At 46.1% G+C, this 10947-nt stretch overlaps 1 protein-coding gene across 4 annotated transcripts in view; it reads left to right on the top strand.

The window, feature by feature from the left end:
* Positions 1–10947, top strand: part of LOC143766094 (E3 SUMO-protein ligase ZNF451-like) — a 105247-nt gene that overhangs the window by 73632 nt on the left and 20668 nt on the right. For 3 of the 4 annotated variants that reach the window (XM_077253482.1, XM_077253481.1, XM_077253480.1), the window contains one exon: positions 2142–2295. The exons of the other annotated variant lie outside the window; for it this stretch is intronic. In XM_077253482.1, the coding sequence (XP_077109597.1) occupies positions 2253–2295 (43 nt within the window). In that variant the 5' untranslated portion in view covers positions 2142–2252. The remainder of the gene's footprint in view (positions 1–2141; positions 2296–10947) is intronic. 4 annotated transcript variants of the gene reach the window in all.

The following is a 10947-nucleotide window of genomic DNA, read 5'->3' as shown; positions in this document are numbered from 1 at the left end:
CATAAATAAAAAAAGAACCTATACGTGTTTGGTATCTGAGTACTTGTATTCACCTGGAGAATCATAGTGGCAGGTCAGTTTTAGCATTTGGTGAACATACCGTATATACTCGAGTATAAGCCGAGATTTTCAGCCCAAATTTTTGGGCTGAAAGTGCCCCTCTCGGCTTATACTCGAGTCACGGTCGGCGGCAGGGTCGGCGGGTGAGGGGGAGAGGGCGCTGAGGCATACTTAACTGCTTCCGGGGCTCCTGGCGCTGTCCCTGCAGTCCCACGGTTTCCGGGTGCCGCAGCTCTTCCCCTGTTCAGCGTTCACGTGGGACCGCTCATTAGAGAAATGAATATGGACTCCACTCCCATAGGAGTGGAGCCGCATATTCATTTCTCTAATGAGCGGTAATGGTGACCGCTGATAGAGGAAGAGGCTGCGGCACCGAAGACCAGCTGTCCGGGGGAAGGAGCGAAACGCTGGGAGCAGGTAAGTATTACATATTCACCTGTCCGCGTTCCACACGCCGGGCGCCGCTCCGTGTTCCTGGCGTCTCTCCGCACTGACTGCAGGTCAGAGGGCGCGATGACCTACTAGTGTGCGCGCCGCCCTCTGCCTGATCAGTCAGTGCAGAGAGACGCCGGGACGGGACGCTGAGGAGTTGCAGGCAGCAAGAGAGGTGAGTATGTCGTTTTTTTTTTTTATTGCAGCAGCAGCAATGGCACAGCTTTCTATGGTACATCTATGGGGCAATAATGAACGGTGCAGAGCACTATATGGCACAGCTATGGGGCAATAATGAACGGTGCAGATCACTATATGGCACAGCTATGGGGCAATAATGAACGGTGCAGAGCACTATATGGCACAGCTATGGGGCAATAATGAACTGTGCAGAGCACTATATGGCACAGCTATGGGGCAATAATGAACGGTGCAGAGCACTATATGGCACAGCTATGGGGCAATAATGAACGGTGCAGAGCACTATATGGCACAGCTATGGGGCAATAATGAACTGTGCAGAGCACTATATGGCACAGCTATGGGGCAATAATGAACGGTGCAGAGCACTATATGGCATAGCTTTCTATGGTACAGGTATGGGGCAATAATGAACGGTGCAGAGCACTATATGGCACAGCTATGGGACAATAATGAACGGTGCAGAGCACTATATGGCACAGCTATGGGGCAATAATGAACGGTGCAGAGCACTATATGGCACAGCTATGGGGCAATAATGAACGGTGCAGAGCACTATATGGCATAGCTTTCTATGGTACAGGTATGGGGCAATAATGAATGGTGCAGAGCACTATATGGCACAGCTATGGGGCAATAATGAACGGTGCAGAGCACTATATGGCACAGCTATGGGGCCATAATGAACGGTATGGAGCATCTATTTTTATTTTTGAAATTCACCGGTAGCTGCTGCATTTTCCACCCTAGGCTTATACTCGAGTCAATAAGTTTTCCCAGTTTTTTGTGGCAAAATTAGGGGGGTCGGCTTATACTCGGGTCGGCTTATACTCGAATATATATGGTAGTTAATAAAAAAATCCTAAAAAAACATTTTGGAATTGCACTTTTGCAGTTTCACCGCACTTGGATTTTTTTTTTCCTGTTTTCCAGTACGCTATATTGTAAAGTCAATGGTGTCGTTCAAAAGTACAACTCGTCCTGCAAAAAGCAAGACCTCGTACAGCCATATTGATATTGAAATAAAAAAAGTTATGGCTCTGGGAAGAAGGGGAGCAAAAAACAAAAATCCAAAAAGTGTAAAATCCCAAGATCAAGAAGGTGCTAAGAGACTGCAGACTGCCCAATCATGACAGTGTGCGCACACCACTGGGATTTTCCTCCATTTTCTGCCACTTTTCTCAAAAGCGCTATTGAGAGGAGCTGATGAGCCTAGTTGGCACATGACCACAACTACGCACTCAGTGTGACCGCTCACTCCATCTGAAGATGGGGTATAGTGTTGTTAAGGGAAATGGATGAGAATCTAGTTTGTGACCTCCCACCCGTGCTGGATAAGGAGCCGAAACCAGACAGTGTGCGCACAAATGATCACTTTACTTTTCCATTGCTAACTAGTGAGTGGGCTTACTTCTTGACGTGCTGATTTCATATTTACTTTCTTCTAGGCAAAGTTGGCTGATGGCCATGAAACACGCATACCCTCGCTGCATAGCCAAAGTTTTGCCTGTCCGAGCTGTTTTCTGCTGTTTTACCAGAGGGATGAATGCCTGAAACACATGTCTGCCAGGAATCACTTGAAGCGAGCAATTGTCATTAAAGGTGTGCTGCCGAGATGTCACATGTCACTATCACAGCTGGACGGGCGTCCATGGAAATGTTCCTATTGTTTTGTAATGTGCAATGCTCATTGTATGTGAAAGGAATAAGATTACAAGCAGAGGCTGCCCCATCACTAAGGGTACCGTCACACAGTGGCATTTTTATCGCTACGACGGCACGATTCGTGACGTTCTAGCGATATCGTTACGATCTCGCAGTGTCTGACACGCTACTGCGATCAGGGACCCTGCTGAGAATCGTACGTCGTAGCAGATCGTTTGAAACTTTCTTTCGTCGCTGGATCTCCCGCTGTCATCGCTGGATCGTTGTGTGTGACAGCGATCCAGCGATGCGTTCGCTTGTAACCAGGGTAAACATCGGGTTACTAAGCGCAGGGCCGCGCTTAGTAACCCGATGTTTAACCTGGTTACCAGCGTAAAAGTAAAAAAAAACAAACAGTACATACTCACCATCTGATGTCCGTCAGGTCCCTTGCCGTCTGCTTCCCGCTCTGACTGTCTGCCGGCCGGAAAGTGAGAGCAGAGCGCAGCGGTGACGTCACTGCTGTGCTGTGCTCTCACTGTACGGCGGCACTCAGTCAGAGCGGGAAGTGGACGGCAAGGGACCTGACGGACATCAGATGGTGAGTATGTACGTTTTTTTTTTTTTACTTTTACGCTGGTAACCACGGTAAACATCGGGTTACTAAGCGCGGCCCTGCGCTTAGTAACCCGATGTTTACCCTGGTTACCAGCGAACCTCGGCATCGTTGGTCGCTGGAGAGTGGTCTGTGTGACAGCTCCCCAGCGACCATACAACGACTTACCAACGATCACGGCCAGGTCGTATCGCAGGTCGTGATCGTTGGTAAATCGTATAGTGAGACGGTACCCTAAGGCTACGTTCACATTTGCGTCTTGCGACGCAGCGTCGTCGACGCAATGCATGACGCATAGGAACGCATCAGAAAACGCATGGATTTCGACGCATGCGTTTAACGCATGCGTCGTATAACGCTGCGTTTTTTTGTGTGTTTTTCTAAAAAACGCAGCGTTTTCCGACGCATGCGTTGTCAAACAATGATGTCATTTTTAGTGTCTAGATAGACACTAGATAAAGACCACCAATGGATAGAAGAGGGTGGGTATAATGGAATTTTAGTATATATACCCCGGCATCCATGAATTCCTCCCATTTTGCGTGTTTCAAGATGGACTGTCCCATGGAGAGCATTTACCACAATATGGAGCTGGATTTAGCCATGGCTAATGCTTACGCTATTGCCTTTCATGAACAAAGGAAAAGAGAAAAACAACGGAGAAGGATTCATCGGCGTTTTTGGCTACACCCAATAGTGGAAGTCTGAGAGAGCCGTGGAGCCTACCATTGTTTGTTTGGCGAGCTAAATGAGAACCTGGAAAAATATTTCGAGTATACCAGGATGTCTCAAGACAGCTTCCGCTATCTTCTGCGTCGTGTGGAAGGAGCCATTTCCAGGCAGGACACGCAGCTCCGGAGATCAATTTCCGCCGAGGAACGTCTGCTGGTGACTCTCCGGTACGTAATGCAGCTATTTGAAGGACTTTAAATGTTGTGGCCTTTTTTTCATTAACCTTTTTTGGGTTTTGGCGTGTGAGGGATGTAAATGTAATTTTATTTAATAACAATGTACATACTTTTATTAAAATTATTTATTTTTCTTCTTGGCAGTTTCCTGGCTACCGGAGAGACCTTGAGATCTCTGCATTTCCAGTTTCGGATTGGAGTCTCAACACTTTCGGGTATTATTGCCGACACATGCCGTGTATTGTGGGACAATCTCTGTGAGGAATTTTTACCAATCCCAACAGCGGAGTTATGGGAGGCCAACGCCCAAAAATTTGACCAAGTGTGTTCCTTCCCTAATTGTATTGGAGCAGTTGATGGGAAGCACATTCGGATTTTAAAGCCTGCACGAAGTGGTTCGCTGTTTTTTAACTACAAAAAATACTTTTCCACCGTCCTCAAGGCCATTGCAGGTGCGGACTGCAGGTTTTTTGCTGTGGACATTGGAGTGTTTGGCCGTGCCAATGATTCCCGGACATTTAAGGAGTCTGATATGGGCCGAAGATTGTATGAGAACAATTTTAATTTCCCCCAGCCAAGACCTCTTCCCAACACCCAAGGCCCGGCAATGCCATTTGTGGTTGTTGGTGATGAGGCATTTCAAATGTCTGCCAACCTTCTGAAACCGTACTCAAGTCGGGGCTTGAACCACACAAAAAGAATTTTTAATTATAGACTGTCCAGGGCCTGAAGAACTGTGGAGTGCACCTTTGTAATCCTTGTCTCCAAATGGCGGATTTTAGGACCGCTATAAATCTGAAAATTGAGACAGTTGATCAGGTGTTGAAGGCTTGTGTGGTTCTACACAATTATGTTATTACCAAAGGGAGAGTCAACGTGGAACTAGATGAACCCATACCAAACCCATTGCCCGATTTCCAAGATCATCCTCTGAGGACAACTTTGGAAATTGCTCAGATGAGGGATCAATTTGCAGCATATTTTGTTTCTGATGTTGGCCGTGTGTCATGGCAAGATCAAATGGTTTAATGTACATACTGTACTTTATCCTGCTGTAACTGTAAGTAAAATTATAGTGATTAATAAAAATATAATCTAATTTAAAAATAATAAAACACTGTTGAGTCCATGACATTTCAGCCAAATGTACTGTTCTTTAAATGTAGAAATGTATCGTGTTTTTATACTTTTTGTTTTTAAATAAATTTTTTTATTGTGTCTTTACGTTTTAAAAATAATTCTCCCCTATAAATGTTGTTGGCAATAAAAAAAAAAAAAAAATTAATGTTCTAGAACCAAATGTGTGTACCATAAAATGTAGTAATGTGAGCACCGGTTCCCAAATTGACTGACAAAACAAACCAATTGTTCACATAGCCGTGTGTTCCATAGTTTTGAAAGCAAACATGATTGGCTCCCACCTTGTCAAGCAATTCTTGCAGACTATTTGCATATGGAACCTGGCATCATGGAGCGTGATGGCTGAAGCAGGTTTTCTGCCGCTGTGCTGCGGCTGTGTGACAGGCACTACACATGCCTTGGATGTGCATGTGTTCTGCCTGTCACACAGCCTCTGAACATGTGGCTGCAGATCATATCCGCACTCCATGAAGCCAGGGGACATATGCTACTAGTCTGCAAGTGTTTTACTTGACAAGGAGGGACACGATCATGTTCGCTCAACTGTAGCAAGTTAACACTATTGAACTCAGGATGGTGGAATACGACCTGAGTCAAATAGTGTCTACGCTTGGCCACGTGAACATTGCTACAACCTCTCGTGACCAGTAGCCTTAAGGTACCGTTACAGAAACGATTAACCAACTATCACAACCAGCGATACGACCTGGCCGTGATAGTTGGTAAGTCGTTGTGTGGTCGCTGCAGAACTGTCACACAGACAGCTCTCCTGTGACCAACAATGCCGAAGTCCCGTGTAACCAGGGTAACCATTGGGTTACGCATGGCCGCTTATACACTGTTTATATTTTTAAAATGTACAATCCTAACTAGGGTAAACATAGGCTTAGGCTACTTTCACATTTGCGTTTTAATCTGCAGCGTTTAATCTGCAAACGCAAGGACACGAAAAACGCATGAAAACGCGTGTAAACGCAGCGTTTTAAAACCGCTTACGGTTACCGCATGCGTCATTAAAACGCTGCGTTTACATGCTTTTTGCTTGCGTTTTCCATGCGTTTGCGTTTTTTGTGCGCATGTCGCAAACATTTACTAGAGAAAAATCTAGATACAAGAAACAGCCAATGGGACTACAGAGGGCGTTTATTATGTGAAATCTATATATAGACCCTAGGACAGCTGAAATCTTCAGATTTTGCTCCTGTATCCTGTGACAAGATGGATCTTCACATGGATAGCTTTTACTTCAAACTGGATCTGAGCATCAAGATTTCTCTGGCATGTGCGTTTGCTTGGGAGCAACACCGAAACCGGGAAAGACAGAGAAGGACACGGCGTAGGCGGTTTTGGCAACACCCCATTGTAGAACTGCGGGAGAGCCGTGGTGCATATCACACCCTGTATGGTGAGCTCAATGAGAACCCAGAAAAATTCCCGGAATATACCAGGATGTCACAAGACTCTTTCCGGGATTTGCTTGATCGTGTCCAAGGAGCCATCCGGAGACAGGACACACAGCTCCGTAGAGCCATTCCACCAGAGGAACGTCTCCTGGTTACCTTAAGGTACGTAATAATTCTAAACAAAAGCTAGCCATAATTTTTGCAGGTCTGACATGTATTTTTGGCTTTTTTGTAAATTATTTATTCTTTCTACAGATTTCTTGCAACAGGAGAGAGCTTGTCATCCCTTCATTTCCAGTACCGCCTTGGGATTTCCACGCTGTCCGGAATTGTTTTTGAAACCTGCCGGACTTTATGGACCATTCTCCGTGAGGAATTTATACCCACGGAGGACATGTGGAAAGAAATTGCAGAAAAATTTTGGACTGTTTGTGATTTTCCCAACTGTTTGGGTGCGGTGGATGGGAAGCACATCCGGATTATCAAACCAGCCAGAACGGGATCACAGTTCTTCAACTACAAAAAATATTTTTCAGTAGTTCTTATGGCAATAGCCGATGCGGACTGTCGCTTCATTGCTGTGGACATTGGTGCTTTTGGACGTGGCAACGATTCACAGACTTTTAAAAACTCTGATATGGGCCGACGTGTTTATGGCAAAAATTTTAATTTCCAACAGCCACGACCACTCCCCTACACTCAAGGCACACCGCTGCCATTTGTAATGGTTGGGGATGAGGCCTTTCAGATGAGTGAAAATCTCCTGAAGCCCTATTCAAGTCGGGACTTGAACCGCACAAAACGGATCTATAACTACAGAGTAACCAGGGCACGCAGAACAGTAGAGTGTGCCTTTGGGATTATGGTGTCCAAATGGCGCATTCTAGCAACTGCAATAAATCTAAAAATGGAGACCGTGGATGAGGTGGTTAAAGCCTGTGTGGTTCTCCACAATTTCATTATGGCTAAGGAGCGACCCACCATAGAACTTGATGAACCTGTTGCAAACCCTTTGCCTGATTACCGGCATCACCCGCTGCGGTCAACAGTTGAAGTAGGCCACATGCGGGATCAATTTGCCGTGTTTTTTGATTCTGACATTGGACGTGTGCCATGGCAGGACAATATGGTGTAAAATGTACTGGTGGCTTCTGGTCTGTAAAGTTATGTTTGAAATGTTAATGTTTTTTCTAATAAAATAATTGTGTTTTACTTTCTTCACCATGTCTCCTATCTATTTCCTTAACAAACCACTTTGGGTTTTTGGGCTTAGGTTGTTGACGTCATTGAGTGATGTCTTGGTTCACCATTAGCTATTTGACGCAGACTGTATAGACGATGTCTGTTATTGTCGCAGTAGTTGTCCAGTACTTAACAGCAGTATTTGTAAGCCAAAACCAGGAGTGGTAGTTAAATGCTTTTAGTGGTGCATATGTATTTATTGAACTTTTCCTCACATAGTTCCACTCCAGGTTTAGGCTTACAAATAGTGCTGTAAAATACAGAGCGAATACTGAGAGTGTGACGGCAGCCTACACCACAGATCTATAGTCATCAAGTCAGGTGTCTGAAATAATGAATTCATGATGCTAATTGCTCTTGAATTCATTTTTCCTGACACTTGTCCGGGTGAGTATAGATATGTCATGTATGACGTACATTGTCCCTTCACTTTGTGTGAAATATATGTATATGTACCCATAAGATAAAATGGAGGTAATACAATGCATTTCTAAAATCAGCAGGTCAGGGGTCATAAATAATGTTTCTGATAAGACACGACCTGTTGAGTATAGTTGTGCTGTGTATTACCACCATTTTGTCTTCTGTGTGCGACCAAAAGTCACGGAGTAAACAGAAAGAACTGTTTTTGGAGAAAATACAAGTGTTATTTTTGGGGGCAACCTCATATCTCTCAACCAAACAAACACCAAGCTTCAGTGTTCTGCTAATTAAGTACTGGAGGTTGGAGGTGGCCCCCAAAAAAGTGTTTGACGCATTATTTGTTATTGGCGCACGGTGTGTGGTGACGGCGGCGAAATACACAATTAACCAAACCTTATTGGGGCAAAACACAGGTTTATTAAACACACAAAAAAAAAAAATTTAACTGCGCCTGCTTGGGGTTGAGTGCCGATATTGTGGGGTGTCCAGTTGTGAGGTCTGGCTTATTGTAGCCGACATAGGGGTGGCAGGAGAAGGCGCTATGAAACTGCTGGGGTCAGGAAATTCCGGGATTGGGCTAGACACATGAGAGGGCTGAGACACACTGGAAGGGTGAGACAAACCAGACATTACAGACACATTGGGAGGTGAGGGGGGAGGGATAGCTATTGTTTTTTGGGTTTTTTTGCCTTTCCCCTTCCTTGTTTGGCGCGGGTTCGTTGTTGTGGTGGCAGGGAACGCCAGGGCAGGGTCCGGCAACGGCAGTCTGGTGGTGGTGCCAGGAAACGCCAGGGCAGGGTCCAGCAACGGCAGTCTGGTGGTGGTGCCAGGAAACGCCAGGGCAGGGTCCGGCAACGGCAGTCTGGTGGTGGTGCCAGGAAAAACCAGGGCAGGGTCCGGCAATGGCAGTCTTGTTGTGGTGGCGGGGAACGCCAGGCCAGGGTCCTGCGGCGGAACTCTTGTGGTGGTAGCGGGGAACGCCAGGCCAGGGTCCTGCGGCGGAACTCTTGTGGTGGTAGCGGGGAACGCCAGGCCAGGGTCCTGCGGCGGAATTCTTGTGGTGGTAGCGGGGAACGCCAGGCCAGGGTCCTGCGGCGGCAGCATGGTGGTGGCAGTGGAGGAGGCCCAAGCAGGAGGAGCAGTTGTCATGGTGGTGGCGGTGGGTTGACCCACTGCACTGGGCATGGTGGTGGTGCTGTAATACGGTCCGGCAGTGTTTGGAATGGAGGTGGCCGTGCAGTGGTATGCAGCAGATGTCGGCATTGATGTAAAGCGTGACAGTGTGGGCACTGTTGGAAATGCCCCCACTGTCTGCTGAAAATACCGACTCTGCTGCATAGCCTGCACGTAAGCAGCATTGCAGGCCTGCATAACCGTAATCTGGAGCTCAGGACTAAGGTGTTCCGACATGCCCTGTTCTATCTGATTAAAAAAATGATGTGCTGGCCTCTGGAGGTCGGCTTTCACTTGGGCAAGGGCTGTGGTTACCTCCTGGATACGTGTGCTCATATGACTAATGGCAGTATCCAGTCGGTCACCCATCGCCTTGAGTCCCTCATGGAAGACCGAGCTCAAGTGCAAAAACTCGGGCATGAGTGACCTGTCCGCGGCCCTCTGCCGCTGCCGGGAGGAGCCCATAAAAAATTGGCTAGAGGCAGAGGACTGGGGAAGGGGAACACCTGATGGACCAGCTTCCTGGTCTCCAGGTTGTGTTGCAGGCCCACTTGCTGCAGCGCTGGAGGATGGCTGGGACGGGTCCGTGGCTGACTGATGAAGGACCGCTCCAGAACCTAGGCCAACAGTGGTGCGAAAAAAAAAAAAAAATATTGAAAAACATTTACAAAAAGAAAACTCAACAGTTAGATAAACATTCAGATAGGGAAAGGCACTAGCACTATTTGGAGTGAGTTTTACATCAGAATTTGCAAGCCAGGAGTTCAACAGTAGGAATAAAAGTTTCATAAAACCACATGCTCTACGTCTGCATGCATCGACCAGTCCTTGGGGATTAAAAAAACTGATGAAAAATATGAAGAGACGATGGAGGCAATACAAGCCATATCTCTATACAAGCAAGCCACCTGTATACTCACCAGGACAAGTTTCAGGAAAAATGAATTGAGGAGCCATTGGCATCCTGAATTCATTATTTCTGACACCTGACTTGCTGAGTGTAGATCTGTTGTGTAGGCTGCCGTCACACTCTCAGTATTTGCTCAGTATTTCAAATCAGTATTGGTAAGCCAAAACCTGGAGAGGAACTATGTGAGGGAAAGTATTCATAGAACACGTACTCCACTTCTGCATCTATCAATCACTCATGATTTTGGATTACAAATACTGATGGGAAATACGAATTGACGATAGAGCCACATACAAGCCACCTGTATACTCACCAGGACAAGTGTCAGGAAAAATGAATTGAGGAGCCATTGGCATCCTGAATTCATTATTTCTGACACCTGACTTGCTGAGTATAGATCTGTTGTGTAGGCTGCCGTCACACTCTCAGTATTTGCTCAGTATTTCAAATCAGTATTGGTAAGCCAAAACCTGGAGAGGAACTATGTGAGGGAAAGTCTTCAAAGAACACGTACCCCACTTCTGCATCTATCAATCACTCATGGTTTTGGATTACAAATACTGATTCAAAATACTGACCCCCAAAAAATTGCATTATACACATTTTTTTTTTCTTTTTTAACCAACATACTTACGTTCTTCGTGCAAGGACCGGTCTCAAAAACGCAAGGATGCGGTGGTACTTGTATTTGCGTATCCTTGCTGCAGAACCACTTGGAAGCTGGCTCTCTTGGCGCAGGTCCTTGTTGAAGCGGTCCTTCATCGATCTCCAACGTGTTTTGACTTTTGACACTGT

This window comes from Ranitomeya variabilis, chromosome 4 (assembly GCF_051348905.1).
Source record: "Ranitomeya variabilis isolate aRanVar5 chromosome 4, aRanVar5.hap1, whole genome shotgun sequence".
In the NCBI taxonomy this organism is placed as follows: Eukaryota; Metazoa; Chordata; class Amphibia; order Anura; family Dendrobatidae; genus Ranitomeya; species Ranitomeya variabilis.
This window is presented reverse-complemented; position numbering and strand designations above follow the sequence as displayed.